We start from the raw sequence: 20,497 nt of genomic DNA, 5'->3' as shown, positions 1-20,497 counted from the left end.
AAGAAGAAGAAGAAGAAGAAGAAGAAGAAGAAGAAGAAGAAGAAGAAGAAGAAGAAGAAGAAGAAGAAGAAGAAGAAGAAGGGGAAGAAGAGGAGGAAGAAGAAGAAGAAGAAAGGAGGAGAAAGTAAGGTAAGAGAAAGTAAGGGAAATAAGGAAAGGTGGTGTGGAGTAGGCTGGACCTGGGGCAAAAGTGAAAGTATAAAAAACATTCTATCTTCTATTTTTCAGCAAAAAATCCCATTATAGTCTACAGTTGGACCCTTGCAGTAAGCCTCATGATATAAGATACTGAATGTTAACTAATCTTAAATATTGATGTGGCCCAGGAAAAAAAAGGAGGGTGGGAGCTTTTCTTGTTTACAATGTTGAATTTCTGCCCCCACTAGAAACTTATGGTAGTCCCTGATAACATTCCTGCAAGGGGTGCCTGTTATTCCCTTACTCTGTTCACGTTCTCTCAAGTACTGCAGTAACAAAACCATGGAAGTTTTTACCACAGGGTGACAGAGCCTCAGCCAAGCAATTGAAGGGTGGTAATTTTACACAACTGCCTTTCTTAGAGGTCCTGGCAACTTCCTTTTCCTCGGTGTGAGCTAATGTCAAAGTCACTTCCTATTTGGTCTCAACTGCCAGTTTTTTCCTGTTTTTAACTGCCACCTTTGACTAGAACTGTTTTCTTGAGAAGCCTACAAATGCAAGAACAAGTGGTCAATTCAATACATTTAAAAAAGTCAACTCAAAGTGGAAAATATCATTCAAATGGGTTGTTTAGCATCATGACACATGAAAGGCTCTCCTGTGACTAAAAACTGCATCCTGGAGACCACAAGAGAACTTACCTGACCTCGTTACAAAGGGCCCAGGCTTCCAAAGAGTCTCTCCCAAGAAACTCCCCAGTCTCCTCAGGTACCTATATGGCAAAATAAACTACCATTTTAGGATGGATGGTACAGTGGTTCTCTCAGCATTGAAGAGACTGTGAGTGAGCCTATGCATGTTTCTGAGGGCCTTCACCTTAGGTCCAAGGCATCTAAAGATCAACAGTCTGATTCTGTAAGTGAGAGTTTAGGCAGAGGAGCAAAACTGGAATCAGGAAGGGAGCTCTTCCATCTTTTGACTCCTGCCTCTGCATGCGAATGAGTGTCCAGGCCAGCTTACCTCTCTTAGGTCTGTAACCAACTGATAAAGGCCAGAAGTTATGAGTTCGATTCTTTTGGTACCTAAATGCAAACATTTCAAAGCAAGTAAGCATATATGTAAAGAAATGTTATAAGCAGGAAACTACTTAAATGGCATCTGCTTCCACCCACCTCCTCTGTTGTTCTATTCCGCTCAGCAGCATCAGGAAGTAAAGCTAGAGAGAATATTCAGCAGGGATGTCTTGGATAGCATAGCTTCCATTACATATAATACTATGATAGCGTGTTGTGCAAGCCACAAACGGTACAAGGGTATTCAGGAGAATTCGGAAATCACACAGGTTTACTGTTTAATGTTCCTTGACCAAGGTCTGATTCAATAGGTTTCTCCTTGGGAGGCTATGCTGGAACAACAGCAACGACATATGCAACATCTGCAAGAACTATCATAACATGGTTTCCAACTTGATGCCCAAAGAGAGTAAAGAGGAAATTTGAGGTATCATCTATGCTTTTATTAAAATAAAAAATGGCCCTTGAATGTTGTCCTTCCAAATATCAGTAGACTCCATGGCCTGAATCAAAATATTCCCATCACTGGATGGTGAGCTTCTAGAATTACTCGGATAATTTTGTTTAGTTTCAAGTATTCAGGTAACTATTTCAATTTGCCATTATATTTCATACATATCTACATTTTATCCATTTCATCATAGTCACTAGGCTCAAAATGTGTAAGTCCAAAATGTGAAATCCTACCTTTAAGTTTTGTAAAGTAGAATAAGAGGTCAGATTTATCATGATGAGTTAACATATTTGAAGGCTAGGTAATGTCTGGTATATTGGAACATGCTCAGTGATTAATTTTTTTTAAAAGAAATCATTAATTTTTTGCCTAAAGTTATTTTCTGCTCAACATTATTTTTCATTAAGTTGTATTCACTTTTAGGGGGCAGACGATCTATGGCTCAGTGCAGAGGTAAAATAAGAATACTGCTTTGTTTCCATTACCCACTTGATGTGACCCAATATCTTATGAGTCTTTTCTTTATTTGGTCCCAGCCACAACACTGAGCTAAAATCTTCAGAACAATGATTTTCAAGTCTGTTTCTTGGTTAGTAGCTCCTAACACAAAAACTGTGTGGAGCATGGTGTCTCAAACCTTACCATTATTGACATTGTGGACTGGAGAGTTCTTTGTTGTGGGGACTGTCCTGTGTGTTGTAAGATGTTTAACAGCATCCCTGGCCTCCACTCTCTAGATGCCAGTAGCACTTCCCTTCCTATTTGTGATACCCAAAAATGTTCTCCAGGAAGCATAATTGCTCCTAGTTGAGAAACATGCCCTTATCTCACTGTCACCTATATTAAAGTTTGGCTATTTCCATCTACCTACACTTTAGCTAAGAACCAGTTAATTCAGTAAATATTTGTAAACATAGGTAAAGTTAAATATTTAATACAGGTTGAGCATCCCTAATCTGAAAATCTGAAATCTAAAATGCTCCAAAATTGGAAACATTTTGAGTGCTGACATGATGTCACAAGGAAAAAATTCCGCACCTGACACTTTTGCTTTCTGATGGTTCAATGTATACCAACTTTGTTTCATGTACAAATTAAAAACATTGTATAAAACTATCTTTAGGCTATGTATATAAGGTGTGTCCGAAGCATAAATGAACTTAATGTTCCGATTTGGGTCCCATACCCAAAATATTATGTATATGCTATTATTCCAAACTCCAAAAATATCCAAAATCTGAAGTACTTCTCATCCTAAGCATTTTGCATAAGGGATACTCAACCTGAATAGAGTGTATGACATATGTCAGGAAATTGAAACCAGGTGCCAAATTTAAATTATTAAGTTTTGAGGCCTCAAGAATACTGTCTAACTTGAAATCCATTAACCTTACCTAATCTGTGTATAATGTTACTCAAAATCTTACCTAATCTGTGTATAATCTTACTTTGTTTATGTGGTTATTAAGTATTCACAGCCATTCAGGTCACACCAATCAAGCAGGTCCCAAATCCTCTCTGAGGTGCTATGTTATACTCTACGTGTGACCAAAATGCATAAGTTGTGTCTCTCCTTAAGAAACGTTTTCCAGTAAACTATGGGAGTACACTGTAATGTAATGTATTATCAGACTCTGGGCTGACTTTTTTTTTTTTTTTTTTGGAGATGGAGTCTCGCTCTGTGGCCCAGGGTGGAGTACAGTGGCGCCATCTCAGCTCACTGCAACTTCTGCCTCCCAGGTTCAGCAATTCTCCTGCCTCAGCCTCCAGAGTAGATGGGATTACAGGCGCACACCACCATGCCCAGCTAATTTTGTATTTTAGTAGAGATGGGGTTTCGCCATGTTGGCCAGGCTGGTCTCAAACTCCTGACCTCAGGTAACCTGCCCGCCTTGGCCTCCCAAAGTGCTGGGAAAATGGGTGAGCCACCGCGCCTGGCCTGCGCTGACACTTTGAAGTAAAATATTTAAGTTTCCTGTGTGTGTGTGTGTGTGTGTGTAACAAAAGCATACTTGAATTTCTTGTCATTTTATTTAAATTAAGAATTTGAGAAATAATGCAGCTCAAAGTGGAAAAAAAGTTTCTAATGCTCATAAAATTTGAATTGTTTTCAAATTTTGACACCTCCCAACAAGATTTAGTTTATAGATACACACCACACACACACACAGGGAAAAAATCATTTAAAAGGCCACAAGCAATCCCATGCAAAAACTCAAGTGAGTCTCTATCAATTATAACAACAACCGATGCTTTATTTAATAGCAGTAAACCTAAAAAAAGGATAAAAGCTCACTAAGATCTCAAAAGTAATGTCTTTTAGGAAACGTCTCAATATTCCAGGCCTCAGCATTAAGCTTTCGTTCTTCCACATAGTTACATAACTCTGGCCCAGAATGATGTCAGAGAAAGTCGTTTCTCTGATATGCTTAATTTACTTATCTATCAAAATTATACAACTGGCTCATAAGTAGTTGTGAAATTAAAGTAGCAGGGAAGAATTTTGGAGACTAAATAATGAAAGATGTAACACATGATAAACTGAACAATTTAAATGTTCAGTAAGGTCAATGTCTAGGGTTTAATCTGACATCGATAAAATATATAGTGTACACATTATGCACCTAGTAACCTCAGTGGAGAATTCAAAAGAAGTTCATTCATTCATTCAACAATTATTTATTGAGGGCCTACTATATGCCATGAACCTAGTCTCTGGGGATACAGCAATGGACAAAATGTATAAAAAGCTTGCCCTCCGAGTCTTGCCATCCTACCTGAATCATTCTCATGTAAGAGAGGCTGGATCTCTGGCCTCAAGGACCTAATATGGGTAGACAAAAGAAATGAAATATATGAAATAAGAAGAAAGAACTACAGCGTGAGCGCTGCTCACATTGGAGGAGTTTGAAGGAGGGCTTGGAGCAACTAGGAAGGGTCAATGGAGGTGAGATTTGAGACAGGTCTTAAATGAGGGAGCTTGACCCTTGCGACTTAAAAGTGTGATCTAAACATCATCACCATGTGAGAGCTTGTTAGCACTGCAGAATCTTAGGCCCACTCCAGACTTGCGAGATCAAAATCTGCGCTTTTGAGGGATCAAAAGAACCCTCGGATTTCTATGGACATTAACAGTTTAGGTGGTGCTGCAGGTTGCTGGTCAGGCTGGCAATGTTGTGAGCTGGACTGGTGGGAAATCGAGACTAGATTGGAGCCTAGCATTAGGTTAGAAATAGCGAAGGGCTGGACTTGAGGAACCAGGAGTAAGGAAAATGCAGTTGTACCCTTTATCATAATTAAACACAAACAGAAACCGTAGAGAAAGTAGTAAGTTTAATCACCAGTCAGCCGGACCTGCGTCTGAGTTTTCCAGCTGTACCACTTCTTAATTGTGTGATATTTGGGTCAAATTATTTAACCTGGTTGAGCCTTTTTCTTCATCTGTAATATGAGGGGAAATCTATAAGACTCCAGAAGGCCCTTGTAAAGGTTCAGTAAGGTATTAATAACACATAGAAAGCACTTAGCAGTCCCTGGCACAATGAAAATGACATCCATTAATAATATCGATATTGATAAGAATCATACTATTCTCTGAAAAAGATTTAAAAGGAAGAAGAGAAACTACCGTTTACCACTAGAGGCCCCCCACAATGTGGTGCGTAGAGACCCATAACAAATTTCAAGGTAAGGAACTTCATCTTCATTTAAAACTGGCACTCGACTATTCCGTTTTTAAAAAGTAATTAACCCCTTACATGTTCCCAAAGGTGCCTTCATAATGAAATTCCTGTTGCTATTATTACCAGTGTTACTGCCGCTACTGTTAGAGTACTCTCAAAAGAGCCCGTCTCCCTCCTGTAGTGGAACTTAAAATGGGGTGGAGGCAGGGAGTTACCAAAACCACCGCAGTGTAGGCTGAATTCAATAACCTGTACTGCTAACGATCCAATCTCATTTCCCAAGCCTCTACTATCCTCATTAATTTTTCTGCCGACATACCATCTGTTTTCCAATTTCCCTCTGCCTTACACGTGCAGAACTTGTGGTAGAGAGAAGCCCCAGGTTGGCAGTTCTGCAAGTGATAGCCCAAGAGGTAGGGGGAACCTTAAGTTGAAGTCACCTGAAGCATGTCTGGGGTCAGGGAACTCGGAAAGCAAGAGTGTGGCCACGAATCTGCCAAGAGGTGCGGCTCCCAACTGAGGAGACCAGATGGCGGGAAAAAGCGGAGGTCCACCGACTCCGCGGCTATCTGTGATCCTAACCTTGGCCAGGCCGGGGAGCCAAGAAAGACTTCCAACACTCCCCAAGTTTCAACTCAAGTCGTCTCCGAGGCTGCATGTGTCCCAGCCTCGCACGCCTCCCTGCAACGTGGCCGCATCTGGGCGCCCTCATATCCTCAGGGTTTCCCAAACTCTTCCATTCTCTTCCCAGGCCCAGCCGTGTTCCAGGTCTCCCGGTGCCCTGGTTCTCCTCTTCGCGTGCCGGGAGAGTCTCCAGCTTCTCAGACTGCAGCAACCCCAGCCAAACCCCTTCGTTGCCTGGAGCCTCGGCTCCCGCGACACCGCCCGACTGCGGGGCGGGGGCAGGGCCAACGGCGGAACCGCCCCCAACCGCCTCCCCGGCCAGGCGAGCAGGCGGGTGGCTGGGGCGCCTCCACCTCCTCTTCCTAAAGCGGCGAGGCGCAGAGGAGCGGCATCACTCGAGCCCAGGTCCCAGCCACCACCACTCACAGCGCTCGGCGTTCAGGAAGAGGAGCAGCAGCGGAGGCGGCTGCTTCAGCGGCGGGCGGGCGCCAGAAAGGTAGACTGAGTCCCGGGGAGCTGCGCCGCGAACAGCCCACCTCCTAGCCCCGAGCTACGCGCCGCCAGCCCAGTAACCCCACTTGGTGTGTGTCCTTCCAGGCCCCGATCGAAAAGCCTGGGAGGGCCGCCGAACTACCCCCGGAGGAGGAGCCAGTCCGAACCCAAGGCGCCACCGCCGCAGAAGCGGAGCGAGGCAGCAGTTGCCTCCATGGCCCACTCACCGGTGGCTGTCCAAGTGCCTGGGATGCAGGTGAGGAAGCGCAGGCCGCCCCCGCCGCCCACGTGACTACTTGGGAGCCCGGTGCGCTCTCGGTGCTGGGCACCGGCGACAAGGGACGGCCCCAGGGCTCCCCTGAGGGCAGGGCCAGTCACTCTGGCCAGGTGACCTGGGAGTAGGGCTCGAGGTGTTTCCTGGTGTGTAGGCTAAGTAGTGCCCTTCTCTGGGAAGGCGAGGCGGGACTGGAGCGCGCAACTAGGTGGGGATTGAGGGCGGTTGGGGGTATAAAAATAGGCCAGAGCCACAGACACCTGCGCCTGCTGAGCTTGGCACGGTTGGGGATGGGGGGGCGGAACTTAACCTGGGAGAGATGGAAGTGCCTTGGAATTTGTGGGGTAAAACGCGAGTAGTGAGTGACCTACACCCCCCACCCCAAACACACACTCAAGTTGGGGCGGGGCAAGACCAGGGGTGGCGGCGGCGGCGGCGGCGGCGGCGGCTTGAATTGGGCTCTTCCTGTGTGCGTAGGGTTAAGAGAGAGATGACCTCTTTCTCCCTTTCGGTACTGCTGCTTAAGGGCAAAGTTGTAGCTTGCTCCCCGACCCAGCCCAGCCCAGCCCATAGTGTGGCGTGAGAAATGCTGGTTCAGTTCAGAGTCGCTGAGGTGATGACTTCTCAGCCCCCTCTGTGCCTTTCCCACAAGAAATGTGGTTAAAGGAAGCTTTTTGTCTTGGACAAGGGACTACTGCATGGAACCCAACTTCTTACTCGAAGTCTACCCAGCCCAACCCCTTCCCATTATATTTTCATTTTATTAAAGGTAAGCTATGTCAGAAAACTTTTATGCTGTTATGTTTTAAATCGGTGCACTTTAGGCTATCTGCTAAATGTTATCCAAATCTACTAACTTTTAAAGCATTCATGTTCTATTTTTTTCCTTTGCTAGATGGCCCAAACAACCCATTTATGAATAGTTTAGAGGCTGAAACCACTAAAGCCTCAGTCCCTCATGATCTAAAATGTGAAAACAAACTTTTTTCAAGTTCAAAAATAAAATGTTTAGTAGTAAATAGCTTATATTTCTAGTAGAAATCAAAGAGTTGTAGACTGGGGCCTCTATTTACTTGTTGATGCATGGAGTTCTTTTTTTGTTTGTTTTTCAGTGTTTTCATTTTATGAATGGCCACAAAAGTGATTTTAAATTCTTTCCCAAAAGTGATTATTTGTGCACCTAGAACTCCTGATGTGTCCTAAACACCAGACATTTCAGCTGCATTTAGGGCAAGTCTGGATTGAGTCTCAGGAAGTTAGTGTGTATTAAATAAAGAGAGAGAGAGAGAGAAAGGGAAATAGGAAATAGTAGGGCTTTAAAAAAAAAAGATTAATCCACTCAAGCCTTGCAAATTGCCTCAAACTTTCTTCCTCTCAGGCGGCCTCCCCCCTCCTTCCCTCCCTCTTTTCCCCATGCACCCTGCCCCACACCCCATTCATTCAGTTCTGCCTTTGATTGTATCAAGGGAATTCATAGTTCGCAATACTAAGTACAGTTTTGCTGTTTGATCTGGGAAAAAGTGACATTTTCTCACTGTGCTCTTCTTTCCATTCTGTGGAGAGTAAAACGATGCACATGTGAAGTTTGTCTGTGAGGGTCTCCATGCTTCTGGCTCCATTGTGTGCGCGAGCCTGCGTGCGTGCGTCAGCAGAGTGAGTGCCTCGCGTTCATCAAGTTTGTGATTCTGGGAAACTCTGTGTGCTGAGGGGAAAATAGTTTCTGATCTTTATTTAATTTGTCTTGACCTTATTGAATTTATGTGGTTTAGGAACTGCTTGCTGTTCAGTATTTCTGATTGCTCCCTGCTTTGTTTAATTATCTGAGTTGCCTATCTCCTGAATTTTTAAATCTTAATTAATGTGGATTCGAATGTGAATCACATACTTTAAATTACAAATTCTGCCTTTCACTCTATGCCCTCTGAGTTGTGATTACTTTGTCCCATCTAATTTTGATGTAGGGGCAAACATCTCAATGTTAGCCAAAGAAGGGAGGAGGATTCTTTTTTTTTTTTTTTTTTTGTCATTCTCTCATCTTTAAATTAAAATGGGTAAATTTTCTTAACTTCTTGTTTCCATTTTCTTTCTGAATATAGTTCTTAAGCACTTTGTGCCACACACAATTTTTCTCCATACCGTTGAAATTGTACAATACCTTAATAATAAATTGGATAGCATGCCAGTGTGACTCTTGAACCTAGACTATTTTTATTATTGTTATGTAGCAAAATATTTGCGGGATGGAGGATGCAGAAATCTATTTGTGAGCCTTTTGCTAAAATTCTCCTATGAGTTTTATGAAAGCGTCGGATCAACTTTTAGACCTTTTAGAAACTTGAGTTAGGGCCAAGTGTGTCTTGAAATTACTGTATAGTCGTTTCCACAAATTCAGGGTGAGGTGGCCGACCAGCCTATAACTTTTTAACAGTTTATTTTAGGACGCCAATTATGTAGATTGGATGCGGAAAATGATTTTTCCAGAAATAAAGGGGACAAAATTGCTTTCTCCACAATTTTTCTCCCTCTGAGGGAGAGATGTGAAGCTAGGAAGCCAGCCTACCTGTTCTATCACTTTAAGGACTCCAGCCATCCTGACTTTCAAACAAAGAAATTGGCTGGTTGCCACTTAGGTTTAAAATAGAAAGAAACTTTGGAGTGAAGATGTGTAACCCTCGGGAGGATTCCGCGCTCCGCGGCCTTCAAGACTCGCTCCGGTCCTGAATTAGTTACTCAAACTTCACTATTTGTTGATATTCTTAATTATTGTAAGTAATGGGAACATTTTTGCCCATATTACAACCAAGTTGAGGCGTATTGGAAGCTTTTTGTACTTAATTTGTACTTACTTCTTTAGTGTTAACTTAGGAGGCAATTTTCCATAGCAGTAGGCTGAACTCCTTTCTTCCCGGAACTATTTTAAGTACACCTTAAAAAAAAAAAAACCAATTAAACCTATCGTCTTTCCACTTCAAATATTTTCACTCTTTAATGGAATTCAAAACTGTTTTCTTTTTGAAGTTTCAGTTACAAATCGATACTCTAAGTTTAAGATCTTTCCCCTTAGAACCACAAATAGTATTTTTGGAGGGGACAAATTTTCATTTAGAATATTGTTAATTGTTAAATCTTTCGTGAGATGGTAGGTGGGAGAATAAAGTTAAATGTTGAGTTAGAGTACTAAATGTTGTGCTTTATCCTGTGCCTCTTGTTAAAGAACTTTTAAAGCTTCTGCTAAAGAACTTTAAAATTAGCCTTCATGTATCTTTAAATATGACCCAGGTGGTACAGTTTAAATCCAGTTGTCATTTGAGATGAGAAGTAGAAATGAAGTTTGACGATTAATGAACACTTTATTGAAGACTTTTATCTAAGTGGTGGGAAACATTGCCCAATGTTGGTGAACATGATCACTGGATTCTGGGAAGCATACTGATATATATTACATGTTCTGCCCTTAAAGATCTTAAAATCTTGTTGAGTTGTTAAAACTAGCACATGAAATATCAAATAATGCAAAATCTGTGAACTCACTGTAAGTATAATAGAAGTGTCAGACTGGAAGCATTGAAGGCTCCCAAAAAGTAAGCTGACCCCAAAGTCTTGTTAGGATACACACTGGGCAGGGCATTTCTAAGCAAGGAAAAATCCCCAGCAGAGGTAGACAGACTAGGATTTTTCGACTTGACAATGGTACTCACACAACCATTCTGTTTTTTGCTTTCTATACAGTATTCAGTAAATAACATGAGATAGTCAACACTTTGTTATAAGTAAGCTTTGCGTTAGATGATTTTGCTTAACCGTAGGCTACTGTAAATGTTGTGGACACGTTTAAGGTAGGCTAAGCTATGATGTTCGGTAGATTAGGTGTACTGTATTAAATGCCTTTTCAACTTACAGTATTTTCAACTTATGATAGGTTTATTGGGACATAACCACATTTTAAGTCAAGGAGCATATGTATACAATACAGATAAGGAAGGGTGCACTGCATTTGTGAGCGTGTGCACACACACATATACACACAAAATCTTTGAGAACAGGATAAAGTCATTTGGGCTGTCATAGAGAATTCCTCTAGAAAAATGATGCACTATAATATCAGAAAACTGGATTGAGTACAGATCATGATTGTCCTTAAATGCCAGGGAAGGATTTTGGCCTTTGAACTGGCCATTAAACATTTCTGAGTAAGGGAGACTCAATGTACCAAGTTATATATCCGAAGAGAAATCTCAAAATTGGATGAATGAATCAACTGGAGGATTGAGAGATGTAAGGGAATTTGATCTACAGAGGCTATTTCTTCTTTTTTAACTTTTTTTTTTTTTGAGACAGGGTTTCACTCTGTCACCCAGACTGTAGTGCAGTGGCACGATCACAGCTTACTGCAGCTGCCACTTCCTGGATTCAAGCAATCCTCCCATCTCAGCCTCCAGAGTACCTAGAACTACAGGTGCATGCCACCATGCCCGGCTAATTTTTATGTGTTTTTTTTTGTGGAGACAATGTTTAGCGGTTGTCCAGGCTGGTCTCCAACTCCTGGACTCAAGCAATCCATCCACATTGGCCTCCCAAAGTGCTAGGATTACAGGCATGAGCTACTGCGCCTGGCTACAGAGGCTATTTCCATGGGTCAGTCATAGTTATACAAATGCAATGGGCCTTCCATGGACAGATTCCCTTCCATATGTTTAGTACAGTGAAGAAAAATTAATTACCAGGCTTAATAATTAGCTAGTTTCAGAAGGAAAAGTTAAAGACTTTGTGGTGTTGAATATGAGGGAACTGGGAGACTTATGATACATCTGAAAGAAATTGGAATGTAATGGAGAAGAGCCAGATCTGGTAGGAAGTTAAGGATTTCTGTTCTAGACTTGTGAATTTTGTGGTAACAATGGGATGACAAAGTACGTATGTCCAATAAGTAGTTGAAGATGTAGAATTAAAGCTTTAGTCATTCATCAGATATTTACTGAGCATCTACTCTATGCTGGGCACTTCACTTGAAAATGAAGGACTAGAGACATCAAGGAGGGAGAGGTTCATAATGCCAGAAAGAATATGTGGAAGTGAGGGCCCTCATGAGACAGGATACATAGGTTGTAAGAAAAGGAAGGATGGCTTTAAGATGTATGAAAAGATGAGAAAATGTGTCAAGTTAGAGAAAGAGTTAACTGGGGTGGTGTGCAGGGATTCTTTATTTAACAGTCATCAGGAAACCTACATTGGAGAAAGAATTCAGGTTCGTACCAGAGTCCAGTATGTAGAGTTCATACCTCCCTTACACCTCCCTAAAGGGATAATCAGATTCGCAATTTGAGGTTGAAAGCATTGCTTTGCATTGGTGAACCCGAATTATTGTCCTTGTTGTTGAGTAGTTAATGCAGAGGTATTGAATATGCTAATGATAATGGCAGAAGACCAGCTGGAACAAAATAATCAAAGACTGTTAGCTGAGAGAAGCGGGGGGCGGAGCGGGGGATAGTTAGAACTTTTAACACTAGGGGAGTAGGGACTGTAGGGAGAATAAACAGAAATTGGGTATGATAGGACATGTGCCTTCAACAGTAATCAGAGTTTAGAAATGGCACTTGAGTACAAAGGTCCATCATCATGTACTTCCCTTGCTTGAGTCCCAGAAAATGAGAGAATATAATTTAGCTGGTACTTAGGAACCATTGAACATTGTGATGCTGTATTTTTTATTCTGCTTTTCATTTATTCAGTGACCTTGAGCAAATCATCTACAAAATGGGGAATAATAAAAGCTGCATTTCCTTTGCTTCAATGAGAGGTTATTAGGATGAATTAACTATCATCTGTGGAGCTGGAGCTCCTTTGTAAAAGGTGTTATGATGTATGGGGGCAGTTCATCCTGCAAAACAATGCTTGGCTAATCACATGAAAACACTGTCATTATCTCATCTCTCTCCTGCTTGATAACCCACATTTTTTTTTGAAACCCAATCACCACCCCACACCACCCCAGTGAGACCCAAAGCCCTCTGCTCAGTTTTCTATACTTTTTGTTGTATGGCTCATCTCTGTAGATCTACACTTAGTTCCCACTACTTCCCAACAAGAAATCCCTTTAATTCTACCATGCCAGTTACAGTTCAATAATCAATGATTGGCCAAATTCTACCTGATTTTCAAGGTCCTCCATCTTACCTTCTTCGTGAACTCTCTCTGAATGTCCCAGGCTATAGAAATCTCTTCTGTTTCCAAGCACCTATTCTGTCTATTGTCAGTAGTAGATACTCTTGTCCTTAATGTATATACTGCCTTAGATTTTCTCTAATTATATATGTTATACTTGTCTCCCAAATGAGGTTGTACATTTCTTGAAATCAGGGACCATGGATTTCACTTTTCTTTGTACCATTAGGTATGAATTATATGTAAAAGTATTGGTTAATCACTATACTATAGAGTGGATGTGTCTCATTGTTTAATATTCTGTTTCTTTAAAAATATTGTACAATGCTTGAACTTTGTACACCTTAAAGACTAATTTATGTGTGTACAATGTAGACTTTCTATACTTATTTAAATGATTTTCATGTATTATGTGTAATATGTCTAGCAAAACATTCTTGTAACTAATCATCTGTTCACACACACTGAAGGCTCTCATTCTCTTGCCTTCCACAGACTTTGAGAGAAAAATGAGCTTCATTGCTTTCTTAGTAACCATGGCTGATTCAGACAAATTTGTGTCTCCCCTCATCTCTCCTCCTTTTCTCCTTCCTTCTACGTGTACTTTCCCATGGCTCTTCAAGGTCCTCTCACTGGTGATTTGTACCTATCTACCTCTTGTTTCTTCCCTCTGTCCTCCCACTCCCCAAAAGACAAACATAAATAAAAAACTGTTTTACTTTCCTGTCTGAACTGTCACATTAGAAAGAATCTGATAATTTCACTCATACTAAGATGTTTTTGATTAATGGCTCAGTGCTTTACTTCTCCATGGATATTCACATTTTACAGGGAATTATACCTTAAGAAATGGAAATCTAATAGTAGAATTTCAGACATCTTGATAGCAGTTTTGACTGAGTTCTGTGTTCTGAAAGAGTGGTGGTTTTACTGGTTTTATTTGTTGCTAGAAAAATGGTGTTAGGAGAACAAAAAATAACAGTATTATTAGCTATAGTACAACAAACTCCTTTTCATTTCTCATAATTAAGACTCAAAGAATTTCCACCACAGGTACATGTAAAACAGTGTCTCTGAAGGAATGGCAGAATGTAACTCACTTTTTAAAAAAATCAATTAAATACACAGAACTAAAATTTTGACCCCTTCTTTTTTTTTCCTTTTATTTTAGTTGACATGTAATAATTATACATATCTATGGGATACAGAGTAATATATTTTTTTGTGAGACAGGGTGTCACTCTGTCACCCAGGCTGGAGTGCAGTGGCACAATCACATCTCACTGCAGCCTCAACCTCCCAGGCTCAGGTGATCCTCCCACCTCATCCTCCTAAGTAGCTGGGACTATGGGCAGTCGCCACCGTGCCTGGCTAATTTTTATATTTTTTGTAAATATGGGGTTTCACCATGTTGCCTAGGCTGGTCTTGAACTCCTGGGCCCAAGCGATCCACCATGCTTGGCCTCCCAAAGTGCTGGAGTACAGGCGTGAGCCATCGTGCCCTACCAAGAGTAGTATTTCAATACACGTATATGATGTGTAATGATCAAATCAGGGCAATTAGCATATCTATCACCTCAAACATTTATCATTTTTTTATGGTGTGAACATTCCAAATCCTCCCTTCTAGCTTTCTGAAAATATACAATAAATTATGGTTAACCATATTCGCCCTACAGTACTGCAGAATAGAATTTACTCCTATCTGGCTGTAATTTTGTGTCAGTTCACCAATCTGTCCACATCTTCCCCTCCTGCTTCCCTTCTCAGCCTCTAATACAGTTCTACTATCTATTTTCTCATATGAGTGAGAACATGCAGTGTTTGTCTTTCTGTGCCTGGCTTAACATAATGTCCTCCAGTTCCGTCCATCTTGCTGTGAATAACAGGATCTCATCCTCTTTTTACAGCTGAATAGTACTCTCTTGTGTATACATACCACATTTTCTTTATCCGTTCTTAACCCTATCTTCTGTGCATTTCTCACTTGGTCATCCGCCATTTTAGACTAAAGTGTTAGATGGCAGGAACCACATCTTTGAATTAATGTTTGTAGAAATCAAATATTTATTGAAGATATTAACTAATTTCTCTTAATACTCCTATAACATAGAGTGATTCTGTAGGAAAATGCCTTCAAATTTAGATTTAAACATAAAACTAAGGACACATTGACAGCCAACTCTACCCATGATCCTCTTTGTTGTCCCTCCCTAAAACCACATATGATTTAGGAAAATCACCTCTGTGAACATTCAGAGAAACCAGAAGACCTATATATGGAACGTATACCGTCCTCCATTCCTGCCTGCCTCTCCCCACCACCCCTCACTAGCATATACCTTGCTGGGGATAGAGCTACAGGATGCACCTTAAAACTCCCCCTCAGGCTTTTCTGAACTTGTTCCAGCCTTCCCCTGACAGCAGCCTGCTGGCCTTTCTTTTCCTCCACTTTTCATAGCATCGTGGATGAGAATGATTTGTGTCTCAAAATATCAGATTAACCACTGATATGTCTTAGCTTTGTATAGTTTGGCAAAATTAGAACAAAACTGTGGTTCATACTTCCTGGGCCCCAGAGTAAACAAAATTGTAGATCGCTTAGATGAAACAGTTGAAAATAGTCTAACTATCTTTTTTATATGTTCACTTTCTCTTTTTTTGGTCAAGCATCTTAAAAAATGTGCCATTGAGGAAATCGAAGCCATTGTGTTTTGCATTTTCTCATGAAAATGTTTACAGAAAAGTTTTCAGCCTTTCTTGTGATGCTTGTAACAGAGATTATTTATTGTCAACAGTGTTTTAAATTTTTCCCTCTCCTTCTATTACCTCTTAAAGAAAAAGTGGGGAAAAGAAATCTATACAAGTAAAACCCTATTAACTTAAAATACAAAGGACTGAATTGCATTGAGTTCAGATTAACCATCAATGGGTTTTTTTTTCAATTTGTTTATTATGGAACAATAGGGTGTCTAGTCAAAGAATTAACAGTTGCTTTGAATTATAGAAAAAGCTTCCCAGTATCAACTTAATGAAGTTTTACTGAATTTGAAATCCATACTACACTAGATGTGTTAGGAAATTTCTAAGCATGTTAGTGAATTACTCTACCAGGTTTCAATCGTGCCTGGTAACACGATCCTAAGAGTGAATTTTTGGCAGGTAGAGGAAATAATTCAAGAACATCTAGAAGCATCCAGATTTTATTTGAAAATGCATTTTTGAGTTGCTCCGTTAGTCCCTTTTTAACCCTTCTTCCCACCCTCAGCTTTCCACTAAACCATTGGCTTTGGGACATATCACTTTACAGTATGTTATATTAAGCTAAGTTTGACTGCTTGATGCACTATAGTATGAATAACAGAGCAGTGGGTGGTAGGGGAGGGATGGACAATATAGATAATCAGGTGGAGCATAAGCTGTTATTAATGCAAGACAATTTAGGGGAGCTGAGCCAGTAGAAACCATAAAGTCAGAATTTCTTCCCAAAGCCTCTGGCTCATCATTATCGCTGCCCACTAGAGTTGGGAAAGTTTCTAAACTCCCTGATCTCAATTTCCTGCTGCCTGCCTTAACTTTAAGCAGAAGCACAAAAGAAACCAATCAGCAAAGTACGCACACATGCTACTAAAGTATGGCCACAGAAAATAGAACTTTGACCTGTTGTGGTTAAAGAGACTAAAGTCAACGTATCTGACAGCCTCAGGGAAATAACGCATATTTCAAATGTATGCTTTTTAAGTGCTACTGGCCCCATGGGAAGAACACTTGGCAAACTCATTAATTAGGATCCTGTTTGAGTCTCTAGTTTTAGTTCAAATCTTTTGTTTGAACTTAGTGGTGAGCTTTCTTATGTGCTTGTCAGTAAATGGTAATATATTGGACTTTACCAGCTTGGACAGTGGTGACCCAGGTTTTATGTTTTTACACACAGAATCTCCGAGGTTTGATTTAAGCCAGAAAATTATTAGCAGCAAAGTTTGGAAGGCCTACTTTGGGTAAGAGAGAGTGCTTGCTGCCTATCTTTGAAATACAAAAAGTATTAGAGAGTCCTTGAGCTCAAGAAGTTTATACTCTAACCAGAGTGACTAGACAGCTACACATTTAGAAATCTAACAATGCAGAACAGTAGTAATGAATCCCAAATAAGATAGAATCTGATGTAGAAACATCCATCCCAAGGAAGCCTGGAGTAAGAAAGGAAACTTATCAATTATAGAATACCTTTCTGCTAGGCATTCACGTTTTGCTACTCCACTACATCGCTTCTCGGCAGGATGGCCTTCAACAGACCTTTAAAAGAGAGTAGGAGGCAAGCAGGGGAAAAGGCCCAAGGGGACACACACAGGCTCCTTGTATAAGAGAGATTTGAGGTAGGTACCTGTTGGTATGAATTGTGTTAGGGCTATACTGTAAAAGGCCTTGAATGCCAGATTGATACATTTATTCTTTACTCAGTCCATAACAAGGAGTTTTGGGTTTTTATTTTTTTATTTTTTAGCAATATAGTGAAATGATGGAATAACGTTGTTTGTTTTGGAAGATTGCATTAGGCTGTTGGAAACCTAACAGGCTAGTATGGAGATAAGGGTTTAATCTAGGGCAGTGATGGTTAAACTGGAGCATGTATGGGAAGCACCTGGAAGGCTTGCGAAAACACAGACTACTATACCCTAGCCCCAGAGTTTCTGATGGACTAGATCTGAGGTGAAGCCTGTGAATTTGCATTTCTCATGAGTTCTCAGCTGCTCTGCCAATTTGGGGAGCACTTTGAGCACCACTCAAGGGTGACTTTAACAGACATTGGCGACCCCTTAAATATGAGAAGGGAAGAAACATGATGAGAGAGTCGAGTCAGAGATAAGGCTGAGTTTGGAAGAAAATTGGTACAGTTTTGGGAATGTTGAATTTGAAGTGCTGGTCACACGTCCAAGCAGAGGCAATCAGTAACACGTTTGTTGAAAAGAGGAGATGGAGATTGGTGAATCTTATGTGAAGATAGTAGATGAAATTGTGAGAGATGAAAACAACAAGATTTCCAGTTATCTTTCCAAGAAGCTGAACTCAACTTTGTGTTAAGTTCTACAACTTCCAAAATCTCATGGTCACCCATGACTTCTGTTTTCCTTAATCTAGGCAGGTTTGTGACTTAGCAAACACCCATCCTCATCATTATATAGTTACCATTGGCCCATGTGTGCTGTTAAGTAACCTACTTCAGTTTTTATTGATTGATTTAATTTTATTATTGTTATATAATTTTATTATAATAAATTTTACAATATTCATTTTATTGTTTATTTTGTTATATTTATTTTTATTGTTTTGGTCTGGATAAGCCCCTTAGATGACAAATTCTTACAAATAGAACCTTTCTGTGGAATTATGTTACCTTGCTCAGTATGGTTAGGTATTTACTGTAGTAAACAGCTCATTAATGCTTTTATCTTCAAATGCAGACCCTTATTAAGAACATGAAATCTGTTTATGCTTATAGTTGCTAAAATGCAACTTGGCTAAAGTAATATAAATGGCAGTATCTTAAATTCCAGTGAGTAGCAATATTTCCCCCACAAGTAGACATTTTAGACCTATTATTATGTCCCCCCTCAAAACAAAAACCAAAACAACAACAACAACAACAACAACAACAAAAACAGACTTAGTAGCTCTGGCTGCGCATATATATGTATGTGCGCACACACACACACACACACACACACACACACACACATTCACAATCCTGGCATTTCAAAGCCTGTTTGTATTTATATATGTAAATTCCTGGAAGGGAGAGGAAGTCACTTCTGAATCATTAAAGAAATATCAAACCACTTCCTAAATGGCCTTTCTGCTCTCTGAAATATTCTCGATACCTGTCAGATTCATATATTATCGTTTGCCAACAGGTACCCATAGGAAAACTCTGAGTTTAGTTCAAACAAAGGATTAGAACTGAAAATAAGAGAAGCAAGTAGGGCAACACCAAACAATGTGAGCAAACTTGATTTACCCACCTCATTCACCAACTTTGGACCTAAATCACTTTTCAATTTCTGAAATGAACACACAACCAACAAAAATGAATCCATCCTTCAGAATCAAAGATTTGCCACCAATGAGGATGTGCAAAAGCATGTGAAGAAATATTCTCTTAAAAAAGTTTGGCTGGGCTCTGTGGCTCATGCCTGTAATCCCAGTACTTTGGGAGGCCAAGGTGGATGGATCACTTGAGGTCAGGAGCTTGAGACCAGTCTGGCCAACATGGTGAAACCCTGCCTCTACTCAAAATACAAAAATTAGCTGGGTGTGGTGGCGCATGCCTATAATCCCAGCTACTCATGAGGCTGAGGGAGGAGAATCACTTGAACCTGGGTGGCAGAGGTTGCTGTGAGCTGAGATCACGCCACTGCACTCAAGTCTGGGCTACAGGGTGAGACGCTATCTCAAAATAATAATAATAATTTAAGCTGTATTTAATTATCACTAGAATCCCTAAGTGACTTGCTTCCTCTTCAGGGAGTTAAATTTATTTGGATGTAAAAATGCTGATATGTTTACCTTGTACCTCACACTTTATTGTGAAGATTTGTTGGGGAAAATGATAGATAAATGAATGTATATATGCACTCTCAATGTGTATTGCACATGAAGTATATTTTACATTTGAAAATACTTTTAATCTATTTTTTAAAATAAGGCTCAATATTTGCCTACAGAGTTTTAATAAACTATACTAATAGTAGATACAACTATGTTTTAAAAGTAGAAAATTCATTGTCAAAATAAAATGAATAACGGGATGGTCACTAAGTTCAAGGAGCAGAAAATATCATTTGAAAATGTCATTTAAGAAGGTCTGCAAATTAAAGGAAATCAATGTAATTTATGTAAAATATGTATTCAGTAAAACTTGTGTCCATGGACTTGCTAAATATTTTATTATATGAAAATATATGGAAAATACATAGAATTCTTTACCTTATTTAAAGCCTCATTTACTGGAAGGTAAAAACATGTGAGTATGTACCTATGTCTAAATATATAATAGCATTGTCAGTATTTTACACATGACGCACTTTTATTGTAGCACATGTTGCATGTTTGTCGTGGCTAGTTCTTTCTACCTTTAATATTTAAACTCTTGGTATTCCTGAAGAAATTGAACTCACAGCAGTCTATAACATACAGAGTACAGATCATGAGAAATGGCTTTTAATGAAATTCAATACCAATGTTAAGCAATTTTAGTGAATTAGGATTGAACTGAACATTATCTAGGATTATATTTATCAAGATTTTCAATTCTTTGCTTAATTTTCCTGTAGAATAGTTTTACAGAGAATCATTGCATTAAAGGAACTGTTTTGATATGTATTTGTTTACCTGTTAGTAAAATCAGAGATATGTGGACAGTAAACGAATGACTTCTGCTTCACAGAAACTTGTCATCGTTGTCTAAGCTCTTATTTTGAAGCTCAAATTGTTATAAGTACTTAACACTATAGATTCTAAGGGATAGAGAATGGAAGGGACTAGGCATTGAATTCCGTTTCTGTGACAAACAAAATCTTGTACCCAGAGAGCTGCTTTTTTT

The 20,497-nt window shown here is 40.0% G+C and overlaps 1 protein-coding gene across 1 annotated transcript in view; it reads left to right on the top strand.

The window, feature by feature from the left end:
- Positions 1-6,282: 6,282 nt before the first annotated feature.
- The window catches only part of STK26 (serine/threonine kinase 26), a 57,334-nt gene continuing 43,119 nt past the window's right edge, over positions 6,283-20,497 (top strand). The window contains exons 1-2 of the mRNA XM_017864541.1: positions 6,283-6,468; positions 6,570-6,720. Of these exons, the coding sequence (XP_017720030.1) occupies positions 6,679-6,720 (42 nt within the window). The 5' untranslated portion in view covers positions 6,283-6,468; positions 6,570-6,678. The remainder of the gene's footprint in view (positions 6,469-6,569; positions 6,721-20,497) is intronic.

Source organism: Rhinopithecus bieti, unplaced genomic scaffold (genome assembly GCF_001698545.2).
Source record: "Rhinopithecus bieti isolate Rb0 unplaced genomic scaffold, ASM169854v2 scaffold_76233, whole genome shotgun sequence".
NCBI classification, from domain to species: Eukaryota; Metazoa; Chordata; class Mammalia; order Primates; family Cercopithecidae; genus Rhinopithecus; species Rhinopithecus bieti.
Note: the sequence above shows the minus strand (reverse complement) of the source record. Positions and strands in the feature narration are given on the sequence as shown.